We start from the raw sequence: 13,714 nt of genomic DNA, 5'->3' as shown, positions 1-13,714 counted from the left end.
CTGTAGAACCTGCCTTGTTGATAGTGCTGTTAAGAAGGCAGAGCAACGCTTTATTATGGACAGACTTCTCCCCATCTTAGCCACTGATGTATCAACATGTTTTGACCATGGCAGTTTACAATCCAGGGTTACTCCAAGCAGTTTAGTCACCTCAACTTGCTCAATTTCCACATTATTCATTACAAGATTTAGTTGAGGTTTAGGGTTTAGTGAATGATTTGTCCCAAATGCAATGCTTTTAGTTTTTGAAATATTTAGGACTAACTTGCCACCCATTCTGAAACTAACTGTAGCTCTTTGTTAAGTGTTGCAGTCATTTCAGTCGCTGTAGTAGCTGACGTATATAGTGTTGAGTCATCCGTTGACAACGAAACTGACAGACACCTTCGAGGGACAAAACAGTGGACAAGCTGACAGTGCTGTAGTTTTATATATCACCAGCAGAGGACGTGATTATTCTATTTTATACAATGACTGTATCATGAAGATTTTAGACAAGCATCTCTACGCCCACTCAGTTTTTCAGTTTAGATTAGTCAAATATGTTGCCAATAACATTCCGTTTCTAACACTCCCTCTCGGCGGATTAGTGACGCAAACTTTATCGCACTTTTTAAACAAATGTATATTTAGAGTAGGCTACTGCGTTTCTACATGTTCAGTATTTTGTTTAGTAACACTTTCACTTTTTATGCAATCTATCTTGGCTTGAGAAAGAGAACCAGGCTACACGTCTTCTGGGGGATGGTTAAACCTGTCTTTGTAGACGGATTGTCTGAATAAGGAAAAGGAGAGTAAAACGAAAGTTGTTCCAGTTGTGTTTTTTCAGTTGTTTTATGGTCCACATCCCTCTGCAGCAATGGAGATAGAGAGTATGGTGGCGAACAGCGCACTCATCAGAGCCAGAGGAGGTAAGAAATACACCTATTTAGGGTCAGTAAAAACTACTAATGCATTAATACTAGCCTACTACTTCTTATTTCACCATACAATACTTTTTTTTAGCAAGCACACACATTTTGCAGAAGGCTACATTTTAACATGACAGGTGATGCCCTGCTTTGGAGATTGCAGTGCACCCTTGTAATTCTTAACCTTATTGCAATTCTTATGAATGTGTCACAAAGGTTCATTTCAAAATGTCCCATAGTATGTAGAATGTGATTGCAGCTATTGCAGAAAGACAAGTACAACAAATAACTTACGTAACTGACTGTTGTACATAACCTACAGTGAGGTGAGAGTGAGTGAGTAGGAGTATGGGTCCCAGAGAAAGTTGCTTCCTTCTGAGGAACAATGTATGTGGTGAAGGAATGAGGAAAGGATGTATGATCAAAGAGGATTGATTAGGGGGTTGGGGATGGAGGCTCACTTCTTTTTTTCTGTTCTTTTTTGTTCTCTCTTTACATACTAAATGTATTCTTACTTTTTGGCTCTGTGATGCAAACTATTCAATTATATTAATTTGTGTGTTGTGCATGTGCCCCCCCCCCCACTTCCCCAACAAGAAAATGAAAAAATGTATAAAGATTTGATCCCGAAGACAAGTGGACTGATTGACACTTAGAATGAACTTGCAGGGATTTTCTACAGTACTACTTCCTCAAGTTTCCTTTCTCTCTCTCTCTCTCTCACACACACACACACACACACACACACACACACACACACACACACACACACACACACACACACACACACACACACACACACTTCATTCCTTAAAGTATTCAGTGATCTGACATAAAGCTTAAGCTATAAGTATAGCCTGCTTTCACCATCTAAATAATGTCAGATCAGTGATTACCTTAATGATGGGGTAGGGGATTCATCACAATCTTTAGAAGCAGGATGTAATACATTTGAGTTCTGTCATTGTTAAACAACCCCTATCTCTCTCGAAAGCAGGTAGAAAGACAGATGTCTCTACTAATAGATGTCCTGTCTGTGTTTTATGGGTCATGGGTGAAACCTCGCTATATGACAAAGTAGTAGCCACACACACCATATCTTAAGATGCAACACATTTTGCTACAGGCTACAGGAGAAATCAATCCTTTGGGTGGTTGGTGTGGAGCAGGTGGCCAAGTACACTCATATTTTATGTGCCACTGGAAAACACACACACACACTATGTGTTTTGGCGAGCTGAACAAATGTCTGGTGGCATCAATACACCTGTATAACAGATAGCAGGGTGACAGGCTCAGGGTTGGATGCGTGTGGGATGAGTGAGGTCACAAACCATAACAAACAGGTTGGACTCCTTCCTAGGTTCTGTGAATATCATCATCAGTAGGTGACATCTGTAGGCAGGATCAGCAATTTTATCACAATGCTGCACTGTGTGTGTGTGTGTGTGTGTGTGTAGATTGCAGTACTATGTGGTCCCACAGGTTTGTTCCTGATTCAGACCTATTTATAGATCTCTCTTTGTAGTGGATGGATGCCAGGGCTGGAACCTGACTGACGAGGAACCACTACACACACACACACACACACACACACACACACACACGAACAAAGGCTATTGTTGACAGACTAATAGTAGTCTTTTTTTGGTGTGTTGAGGTGAACGAACAGGTCAACAGACCTTTAGGTTATAAGGTTATAACTATACAACTAGAAGCCTGAATCGGTCCAGTTTGAGATGTTTTGGTCTTACTGCTGATAGTTTTTATTTCTTTGTTTTCATTCTGAGGCCCCGTTTTAACATATTACACACAACACATAACCAAAGAGTTGAATGAGCTCACATGCTTTTGGGTATGAAAAACAGTATACTATGACAGCTCAGCTGTAATATCACATTTCTCATACTCTTTCCCCATTTTAGGAGATGCTCTTAACCAGAAGAATTGGGGTCAAGTGCTTTGCTCAAGGGTACATCAACAGATTCTTCACCTAGTTGCCTTGGGGATTCGAACCAGCGTCCTTTCAGTTACTGGCCCAATGCTCTTAACCGCTAGGCTACCTGCCGCCATTTCTTACCTCCTTCTTTCACCCTTCCCTCCCATGTTTCGTCTCTCTCTAGGTGGAGGGGGGAAAGGCAGGAGTTGGAAATGGAAAGAGATGCTGCGATTCCCTCACATCAGCCAGTGTATGGAGCTGGGAAAAACCATCGGTCAGTGTGTGTGTGTGTGTGTGTGTGTGTGCGGTTTGTGTGTGTGAGAGTTTGTGTGTGTGTGTCTGTGCATCATGTTTTATATGTGTAATGTGTGTGTTTCAGAGCGAGACTACTCCAGTCTGTGTGTGAAGCAGCCTATCGGCAGACAACTATTCCGTCTCTTCTGTCAGAGCAAACCTGAGCTGCGGCACTGCAACTCCCTATTGGACGAAATGGTATGATCCACTATAGGCCTTATTCACTATGGAGGAGGTGGTATGGTCCATATTGGGGGAAATGATCAGATATAATTCTGCAAGCCGGTGTTACAGTACGCTCCGCTGATAGACCGTTGTCATAGCAAAGTGATGTCATATTTCTGAAGGGTGTGTGTGTGTTTTGGGCACACAGCCAGGAAAGAATTCTAGTATGATAACATTCTTAGGAATTTTATGTTAATGTATTTAAAAAATAAGTTATGTCTACTGGGTTAAAAAATAACTCTGTTATTCATATCTCTCTCTATGTATTTCCTCATTGGCCTGGACCAATGCCTTGCTGAAGGTTAGTGACCTGGGTCGTTCATGAAGAATGATCCAGCAATCAGTGCCAGATAATAGACAGGGACAGGGACCGTCAAAATGACATTATTCATGTTGACAAAACAAGAATTATAAGTCCAGAAATCTTTTAATTTCTACAGGGGGAGTATGAGGTGAAGTCAGATGAGGAGAAGAGGAGTTTTGGCATGCAAATCATTAACAGGTTCCTCAGTAGACAGGTACCGTCTTTACACACTCTCTCTCTCACACACAAACTAAAGGTTGATTTCTCACTTGAGACTTTTGCAAGTTAATTGTATATGTGTGTGTTCTCTTGCCAGTCATCTGAGTGTGTACAGGTAGTAGAGCGCTATGGTGAGAGGTGTAGAGAGAGTCTGGAGGAGCAGCACAGTAGAGACGTCTTCATTGACTGCACAGAGTGAGTCTCTCTGCCCTTTACCCCAATTTCCCTCATCTTGCTCTCACCCTTCCCTCCCCTATCTGTGAGGGAATGTGTGTGCTGGGAATTCACCTCCTCTTACTGTGTGATTACAGTGACCTCCATGAGTACCTGAGTGGTGTCCCCTTCCTTCAGTACCAGCAGAGCATGTACTTTGACCGTTTCCTGCAGTGGAAGATGGTAGAGAGGTCAGTGCATATGGACATGTGTGCGTTTGACTGAATAATCAAACTAAGTAAGATATGACCACACAGTCACTGTGTATTTCTCTCCCCCCAGACAGCCTGTTACCAAACACATGTTTAGACAGTACAGGATGCTGGGTAAGGGAGGCTTCGGGGAGGTAAGGCTGCTTTCACTGCACTCTTAGAAAAAAGGGTTCCAAAAGGGTTCTTCGGCTGTCCCCATATTCGGCTGTCCCCATAGGACGCTTTTTGGTTCCAGGTAAAAACCTTTTTGGTTTCATGTAGAACCCTCTGTGTAAACGGTTCTTCATGTAACCCAAAAGGGTTTTACCTGGAACCAAAAATGTTTATTAGAAGGGTTATCCTATAGGGACAGGCGAATAACCATTTTAGGTTCTAGATAGCACCTTTTTTCTAAGAGTGTGCAGACAAACATGTTTTCACAACGTTTCTGAGAAAAATCTCAAATCAGAAAACATTGACCCAACATGTGTAACAACAAATTTGATAGTGAGGATTCAGCTCATACAATCTCCCCCTCTCTATATCCTTTTCTCCCTTCCTCCCTCCCCTCTCACCCAGGTGTGGGCATTCCAGGCGCGAGCCTCTGGGAAGATGTACGCGTGTAAGAAGCTGGAGAAGACTCACGTGAAGAAGAGGAGAGGAGAGGCCATGGCCCTCAACGAGAAACAGATACTAGAGACACTTAACAGCAGATTTGTGGTAGGACTCTCTCTATCTCTCTCTCCATCCTCTTCTCTCTCTCCCTCCTTTTCTTTCATTCTCTCTCTGTCGCTCTGTGTCCTCTCTTCCGCTGCATCCTCCTCTAATGCTGTGTCTTTCATTCTCTCTCTGTCGCTCTGTGTCCTCTCTTCCGCTGCATCCTCCTCTAATGCTGTGTCTTTCATTCTCTCTCTGTCGCTCTGTGTCCTCTCTTCCGCTGCATCCTCCTCTAATGCTGTGTCTTTCATTCTCTCTCTGTCGCTCTGTGTCCTCTCTTCCGCTGCATCCTCCTCTAATGCTGTGTCTTTCATTCTCTCTCTGTCGCTCTGTGTCCTCTCTTCCGCTGCATCCTCCTCTAATGCTGTGTCTTTCATTCTCTCTCTGTTGCTCTGTGTCCTCTCTTCCGCTGCATCCTCCTCTAATGCTGTGTCTTTCATTCTCTCTCTGTCGCTCTGTGTCCTCTCTTCCGCTGCATCCTCCTCTAATGCTGTGTCTTTCATTCTCTCTCTGTCGCTCTGTGTCCTCTCTTCCGCTGCATCCTCCTCTAATGCTGTGTCTTTCATTCTCTCTCTGTCGCTCTGTGTCCTCTCTTCCGCTGCATCCTCCTCTAATGCTGTGTCTTTCATTCTCTCTCTGTCGCTCCGTGTCCTCTCTTCCGCTGCATCCTCCTCTAATGCTGTGTCTTTCATTCTCTCTCTGTCGCTCTGTGTCCTCTCTTCCGCTGCATCCTCCTCTAATGCTGTGTCTTTCATTCTCTCTCTGTCGCTCTGTGTCCTCTCTTCCGCTGCATCCTCCTCTAATGCTGTGTCTTTCATTCTCTCTCTGTCGCTCTGTGTCCTCTCTTCCGCTGCATCCTCCTCTAATGCTGTGTCTTTCATTCTCTCTCTGTCGCTCTGTGTCCTCTCTTCCGCTGCATCCTCCTCTAATGCTGTGTCTTTCATTCTCTCTCTGTCGCTCTGTGTCCTCTCTTCCGCTGCATCCTCCTCTAATGCTGTGTCTTTCATTCTCTCTCTGTCGCTCTGTGTCCTCTCTTCCGCTGCATCCTCCTCTAATGCTGTGTCTTTCATTCTCTCTCTGTCGCTCTGTGTCCTCTCTTCCGCTGCATCCTCCTCTAATGCTGTGTCTTTCATTCTCTCTCTGTCGCTCTGTGTCCTCTCTTCCGCTGCATCCTCCTCTAATGCTGTGTCTTTCATTCTCTCTCTGTCGCTCTGTGTCCTCTCTTCCGCTGCATCCTCCTCTAATGCTGTGTCTTTCATTCTCTCTCTGTCGCTCTGTGTCCTCTCTTCCGCTGCATCCTCCTCTAATGCTGTGTCTTTCATTCTCTCTCTGTCGCTCTGTGTCCTCTCTTCCGCTGCATCCTCCTCTAATGCTGTGTCTTTCATTCTCTCTCTAGGTCAGTCTGGCGTATGCGTATGAAACCAAACAGTCTCTCTGTCTGGTGCTGACCATAATGAACGGAGGAGACCTGCGGTTCCACATCTATAACATGGGTCCTCCAGGCCTGGAGCAGGACAGGGTCCAGTTCTATGCTGCTGAGGTCTGCTGTGGTCTCCACCACCTCCATCAGAGGCACATTGTCTACAGGTCAGTAGACACTGACTCCATCCTGATTCTACACCCTTTTTAAAAGCAAAGGATCGGTGTAAGCATTGGCTGGAGGGAGTTTCCTCCATTGTTAAATCCATGTGAGAAAGTGTTTGCACACTTTTTGCACACTTCTGGAAAAGGGTGAAGTCGTCTCATGGAGTATGCTAAAATTGATTAATGTGACATTGAAAAGGCATTGTACTGATTTCTGTTCTTTGTTTTAGGGATCTAAAACCAGAGAACATCCTTCTGGATGACAACGGTAGGCACACTTTAATGATATCACAATCTATGCATGTGCTTCAGACCGATATCATTCTTCCTTATTCTTCACATTCTAGCCATGCAGGATCTATAGTGCCTTTAGAAAGTATTCACACCCCTTGATTTTTTCTACATTTTGTTGCGTTACAAAGTGGAATTAAAATAATTGTCATTTGTTTGTCAACAATATACACAAAATAATGTTGATTTTTAAAATGTTTATTAATGGAAAATAAAACACTTGATTATACAAGTATTCAATCCCGAGGCAATACATGTTACAATCACCTTTGGGAGAAATTACAGCTGTGAGTCTTTCTGGCTAACTCTTAAGAGCTTTGCACACCTGAATTGTACAATATTTGCCCCTTATTCTTTAAAAGATTATTCAAGCTCTGTCAAGTTGGTTGTTGGTCATTGCTAGACAGCCATTTTCAAATCTTGCCATAGATTTTCAAGCCGATTTATGTCAAAACTGTAACTAAGCCACTCAGGAACATTCAATGTCGTCTTGGTAAGCAACTCCAGTGTATATTTGTCTCCCAGTGTCTGGTGGAAAGCATACTGAACAAATTTTCCTCTAGGATTTTGCCTGTGCTTAGCACTATTCCTTTCCATTTATTTGTATCATTAAAAAATCCCTGGTCCTTGCCGATGACAAGCATACCATAAAATGATGTAGCCACCACCATGCTTGAAAATATGAAGAGTGGTACTCAGTGGTGTGTTGTTGGATTTGCCCCAAACATAACGCATTGTATTCAGGACATAAAGTTCATTTCTTTGCCACATTTTTGGCAGTATTACCTTAGTGTCTTATTGCAAACAGGATGCATGTTTTGGAATATTTTGTATATTCTGTACAGGCTTACTTCTTTTCACTCTGTCATTTATGTTAGTAATATGGAGTAACTACAATGTTGTTGATCCATCCTCAGTTATCTCCTATCATAGCCATTAAACTCTAACTGTTTTAAAATCACCATTGGCCTCATGGTGAAATCCCTGAGCGGTTTCCTTCCTCTACGGCAACTGAGTTAGGAAGGGTGCCTGTAATAACTGCACCATGCTCAAAGGGATATTCAATGTCAGCTTTTTTTTCTTTACCCATGTACCAACAGTTGCCTTTCTTTGCGAACCATTGGAAAACCTCACTGGCCTTTGTGGTTGAATCTGTGCTTGAAATTCACTGCGACTGAGGGACCTTACAGATAATTGTATGTGTGGGGTACAGAGATGGCGTAGTCATTTAAAAATCATGTTAAAACACTATTATTGCACAGAGTGAGTCCATGCAACTTATTATTATCAACCACATTTTCACTCCTGAACTTATTTAGGCTTGCCATAACAACAGGGTTGAATAGTTATTGACTGAAGAGATTTCAGCTTTTCATTTTTGACATTATGGGATACTGGGTATAGTTCAGTGACACAAAATCTCAATTTAATCTATTTTAAATTTAGGCTGTAACACAACAAAATGTGGAAAAAGTAAAGGGGTGTGAATACTTTCTAAAGGCACTGTAGTTTCCCTAAGAAGGATATCCTGGTGATGAAATGTAAGATTTGATTTTCTAACAATCACAAACATGGGCGGTTGGTCTTTCAGGAAGTGAATTAACTGTGTGTGACAACCAGGTCTAGTCTATATTTAGATCACCTTACTGGTATCTATTCCAAGCTTGGCAGCGTGTTTGGAAACTTGGAAACACATGTAGACGATACCAAGCATACCACTGTAACTAGTAACTATCTCACAGGATATACACACATCAGTGGTGGTCGGTGCCATTTAAGATGAGGAAGTTTTTTTTTCTTCTCATCAGCATGTGCATATTTCTATTACAGCATAGGATGACTGTCATTCATATTCCATTCACCCAGTTCAATGTAACATCGATAGGTTTAGGCTACTACATGACACTATAATTTTCCCAATACACATCATGAGGTTGCTACAACCTAGCCTATTTATAAACATTTACAACGTAGGTGCATACAGGTCGAGAGAACATTTTGAGGTGACAGACATTGACACATGAACAGACAGTGAAAAATCCTTTCCAAGCCAAACCATATCATAACCGCTACACACAGCCTACATCGTTGTCACCATATTAGCTAAAGTAATGTCATAGTTAACATAGCTAATAGAACTAACGCGTTAGTAAACCCGTTACAATCATGCCGTAAGGTTACAGTGTAGTCAGTAAGCAGTTCAATATGCAGTTTAGCACTTACACCGGCGGGCCCGGTGGCAATAAAGTAGTCAAACCAAAAGCTTACCTTGACTTGGAAGAATTCCAGTGTTGTGTTGGATAGTCATAGCCAGCTAACTAACATAGCATCCCTCTGTTTGAGCCAGGTGTTTGAGTAGGCTAAACTAGCTTGCTAGCTGCATTTGCTAGCTAAGTAGCTAAGTGAAAGTGAAAAATGACAAAATATAGCTCTCTCTCTATCTCTCTTTGCTTCTCCTTTATTTTTGAAGAAATTAATTTGTTCAAAACTATTGTCTTTCTCTTTGAGTCAACTACTCACCACATTTTATGCACTGCAGTGCTAACTAGCTGTAGCTTATGCTTTCAGTGCTAGATTCATTCTCTGATCCTTTGATTGGGTGGACAACATGTCAGTTCATGCTGCAAGAGCTCTGATAGGCTGGAGGACGTCCTCCAGAAGTTGTCATAATTACTGTGTAAGTCTATGGAAGTGGGTGAGAACCATGATCCTCCTAGGTTTTGTATTGAAGTCAATGTACCCAGAGAAGGACGGAAGCTAGCTGTCCTCCGGCTACACTACAGAGTGTTGTTGAGGCTACTGTAGACCTTCATTGCAAAACAGTGTGTTTTAATTATTTGGTGACGTTAATATATTAAGTATAGTTTTATCTAAAAAGGATAACTTTAATGTTTTACTATTTTTATTAAATTCACTGAAGAGGATGGTCCTCCCCTTCCTCCTCTGAGGAGCCTCCACTGACACACACACACACACTGCCACTGTCACGTCACCTGCCAGAACCATCCTACTCCTTCTGCTCATGCATCTTATTTGTGTTCCATGATAGATGTTTTCCATGACAGGATTTTCATCAATCTATTACGTGACATTTTCCACGAGTGAAAATCTCTTGAAAATGTGTGGCTACCCTATGCTGTATGATGTATCCACTGATCCCCCACCCCTCTTCACCTGTCCCAGGGCACATCCGTATCTCAGATCTGGGCCTGGCGGTGAAGCTATCTGAGGGGGATCTGGTACGAGGCAGGGTGGGCACCCTGGGCTACATGGGTACGTGGCTTTAACCTACTGTACACTTTTAGGTGTTCTACATTTTACAATTTAGTCATTTAGCAGACGCTCTTATCCAGAGCGACTTACAGTTAGTTAGTGCATACATTATTTTTATTTTATTTATTTTTTCATACTGGCCCCCCGTGGGAATCGAACCCACAACCCTGGCGTTGCAAACGCCATGCTCTACCAACTGAGCTACATCCCTGCCGGCCATTCCCTCCCCTACCCTGGACGACGCTGGGCCAATACACAGATGCAGGGTGTATGAAAGATCATGAGAATACTTGCACACTGTTTAGATGATCCACGGTGGTCAAAATGTTGTGATGTGTTTGCCATCATGAGAAGTTTTTTTTTACATCACAGTTTACCTCCAGATGTTGTACTATCACTGAGCCTCATTACATATATAATTTGGGAGCAACAACAAACAGTGAACTGACATTTCCAAACCCCTCCCTCTTCCCATCAGCTCCAGAGGTGATTAGCCACGAGTACTATGGGATCAGCCCTGATTGGTGGGGCCTGGGCTGCCTTGTGTACGAAATGACAGCAGGACGGTCCCCGTTCAAGGGAAAAGGGGAGCGATTGATGGGAAAGGAGATGGAGAGAAGGATACAGGAGGAGGAGGAGGAGTACGGGAAGATATTTAGCAACGAGACAAAAGACTTATGTCGCTCGGTAAGACTAGAGTTTTGCTCTGATTTGACCTCAAACCTGTCAACGAGCAAATTCTGTTCTACATTGTAACTGCATTGATGTGCTCTCGTCTCCCCCCCTCTTTCTCTCTTCTTCCCTCTTTCACTCACTCTCATCCTTCTTTTTCCATCGCTCACTCTCTCAGCTGTTGAACAAAGACCCGAGACATAGGCTGGGGTGTCAGGGGAGTGGGGTGTATGGGGTTAAGTCCCATCCCTTCTTCAGAACTATCAACTTCAGGAGGCTGGAGGCCGGAGTCATTGAGCCACCCTTCAAACCAGATGTAAATACCCTAACTCAAATCAAATGTTATTTGTCACATGCTTTGTAAACAGGTGTAGACTAACAGTGAAACGCTTACTTACGGGCCCTTCCCAACAATGCAGAGAAATAATAGACAAATAATAACAAGGAATGAATACACAATGAGTAACGATAACTTGGCTATATAGACTGGGTACTAGTACCGCGTCCATGTGTAGGGGTACAAGGTAGAAATGTACATATAGGTAGGGATAATGTAACTAGGCAGCAGGATAAATAATAAGCAGTAGCAGCAGCGTATGTGATGAGTCAAAAGAGTTAGTGCAAATGTGGGTCAATGCATAGTCCGGGTAGCCATTTGGTTAACTATTTAGCAGTCTTATGGCTTGAAGGTAGAAGCTGTTCAGGGTCCTGTTGGTTCCAGACTTGGTGCATCGGCACCACTTGCTAACTCTAACCGCTATAATCTGTAAAACTGCAATTCAATTGATATAATATGGAATACTAGATGTTGTAGTAAGTAAGAATACTTCTCCATCTTTCCGCCCCCCTTCACTCTCTCCAGCCCAGAGCGGTGTACTGCCAGGATGTTCAGGACATTGATGAGTTCTCCACAGTAAAAGGAGTCATTTTGGAGAGGAAAGACAACGACTTCTACATAAAGTTCAAAACAGGCGCTGTGGCCATACCCTGGCAGACAGAGGTCAATACAATTTGCAGATTATTACATTTGATTTAGTTCTGTTAAATTCAATTACATTAAATTCATTTCAATAAAATGTTATTGTATTGGTAGCAATTTGAGGTTAGGTATGGTTTGGTCATAGGCTAATTGAGATGACTAACTCCTAACCCTCACTCTCCCCCTTGCTCTCGTTCTCTCTCATAGATGATAGAGATGGGTTGTTTCAAGGAGCTGAATGTGTTCGGGCCTCAGGGTTCCAGACCTCCTGACCTGGACTGGACCCACACCCCTGCCCCAGAGAGCCCCAAACGCAGTCTGCTGGACCGCATCTTCCGCAGACACGTAGGACACACACACACATGTTGATGGTTGGGCTTCCTAATGGCTCACTCAACCCCTCTCGCCACTGCAACTTTAGTTGTAAATGAGAACATTCTCTCACTCAGTTTACCTAGTGTAGAGTAAAATTAATAGATAATGATTTTCTGTGTTGTTGTGTTTGCAGCATGCAGAGGAGTCGGGCAACAGCAGACACAACTCAGACAGCAGACCCATGGACTCAGCTGGCCTGCTCAGCACTACATTATAATGGTGGAGGCACAGCACTACAGCCAATGGAATAAAGCCAAAGCTGAAACAGAGACAAAGAGTGACAGGGCCATACCATCTATCGTTCACCAGCTCAGGCCAAAAGAGACCACCCCCATACTATCATCCAGAGTTGCTCATCTTATTTCTGCATGAGTCAGATCAGAGGGAACCTCAGCGAAGACACATGTTCTGATTTTGTACCTGTGTGTTTATGTAACCTTGAAAACAAATCTTTACTTTATTAAAACCAGCATGAATGTAAAACAAAAGTAGCTTGAGACCAAACGACTTGGTAAAACGTTAATATTTCACATCTTTAACCAGGTTTCCATCCAAACTTTTTATGCACGTAAAGTACGTCGGATAAAAAATGTCACGTCAGGCCTGATGGAAACAGCAAATGTCTGTAAACTTGCCAAATATCGCCAAAACAAAATACATTAGACAAGGAGGGATCTTTTTGTGTCTGTTAAAATAATTATGAGAGAAATTGCGGTGGAAAAGCTTTTATGGGCAAATATTGATATAATAACCATCATATCGAAGTAAACTTGGAGTCACGCGATGACATGTTGTGTGGTCCTAACACTACGACTCGGAAGACATGCAGTTTATTAGGCTACAGATTAAATAAATAATGATGAACTTCACAGGGTGGTGAAAGTGCAAGGTGATGCGCTTAATGCTTCTTTCCAATAAATATCGAGGGTCTTATTCTGGTGACATGATTATCGAAGCATGCCATTTGACAAATTAAAAATAATCTCATCATATAGACTGTACCCGCACTGTATCTGCGAGCTGTTGACTAGAGCGCACATGTCAATACCTGAGTGGGAACATTCGCTATGTAACGCAAATTGTTTTGTGACAAAACCATCAGTAGAGTTGAAAATGCTTCTTTTTTTTTTTTCGATACATGGGAATTTAACCGCAAAAGTTATTTTTATGTGTACTACTTCGTCACGCAAAGACTAATTCGCAACCAGTAAATTTGTTGGAAACACGTCTCTCGTGGGAAAATGCGCATATTTATGCAGATTTTAGAATATTTGCATGAAGATCTGTGGCCAATAGTATGGAAACCTAGTTTATGAGACCAGCTGGCAGGTAAATGAACAAAAACAGAATCTGTTCATATGCTTGAAGAAATAATATCTGTAACTAAGAATATCTTGGGTGTTTCACAAAAATGGATAATGAATTTCAAACTTGTCCATACATATATGATTGTACAGTGCTGGAACACCTAAACTGCTTCATTCACCAAAAATAGTTGATAAGAAAAAGCAAGTTCACTGTCAACTG

The 13,714-nt window shown here is 42.5% G+C and overlaps 1 protein-coding gene across 1 annotated transcript; it reads left to right on the top strand.

Annotated features, from left to right (window-relative positions):
- Positions 1-531: 531 nt before the first annotated feature.
- On the top strand, positions 532-13,638 carry LOC121582697 (G protein-coupled receptor kinase 5). Its single transcript, XM_041898704.2, has 16 exons — positions 532-911; positions 3,035-3,124; positions 3,230-3,342; positions 3,810-3,887; positions 3,990-4,087; positions 4,204-4,296; positions 4,388-4,451; positions 4,876-5,016; positions 6,410-6,600; positions 6,828-6,865; positions 10,072-10,161; positions 10,640-10,848; positions 11,012-11,149; positions 11,696-11,833; positions 12,020-12,157; positions 12,321-13,638. The coding sequence occupies exons 1-16, from the start codon at positions 860-862 to the stop codon at positions 12,402-12,404; spliced, it is 1,755 nt and encodes a 584-aa protein (XP_041754638.1). The 5' UTR covers positions 532-859; the 3' UTR covers positions 12,405-13,638.
- Positions 13,639-13,714: the final 76 nt, after the last annotated feature.

This window comes from Coregonus clupeaformis, chromosome 15, assembly GCF_020615455.1.
Source record: "Coregonus clupeaformis isolate EN_2021a chromosome 15, ASM2061545v1, whole genome shotgun sequence".
Taxonomy (NCBI): domain Eukaryota; kingdom Metazoa; phylum Chordata; class Actinopteri; order Salmoniformes; family Salmonidae; genus Coregonus; species Coregonus clupeaformis.
Note: the sequence above shows the minus strand (reverse complement) of the source record. Positions and strands in the feature narration are given on the sequence as shown.

Excerpts from the sequence above, each read along its gene's own strand:
- LOC121582697 (XM_041898704.2), top strand. The coding sequence starts at position 860 with ATGGAGATAGAGAGTATGGTGGCGAACAGCGCACTCATCAGAGCCAGA. Across the intron at positions 5,017-6,409 it reads CACTTAACAGCAGATTTGTG|GTCAGTCTGGCGTATGCGTA; the intron begins GTAGGACTCTCT and ends TTCTCTCTCTAG. Across the intron at positions 12,158-12,320 it reads ACCGCATCTTCCGCAGACAC|CATGCAGAGGAGTCGGGCAA; the intron begins GTAGGACACACA and ends TTGTGTTTGCAG.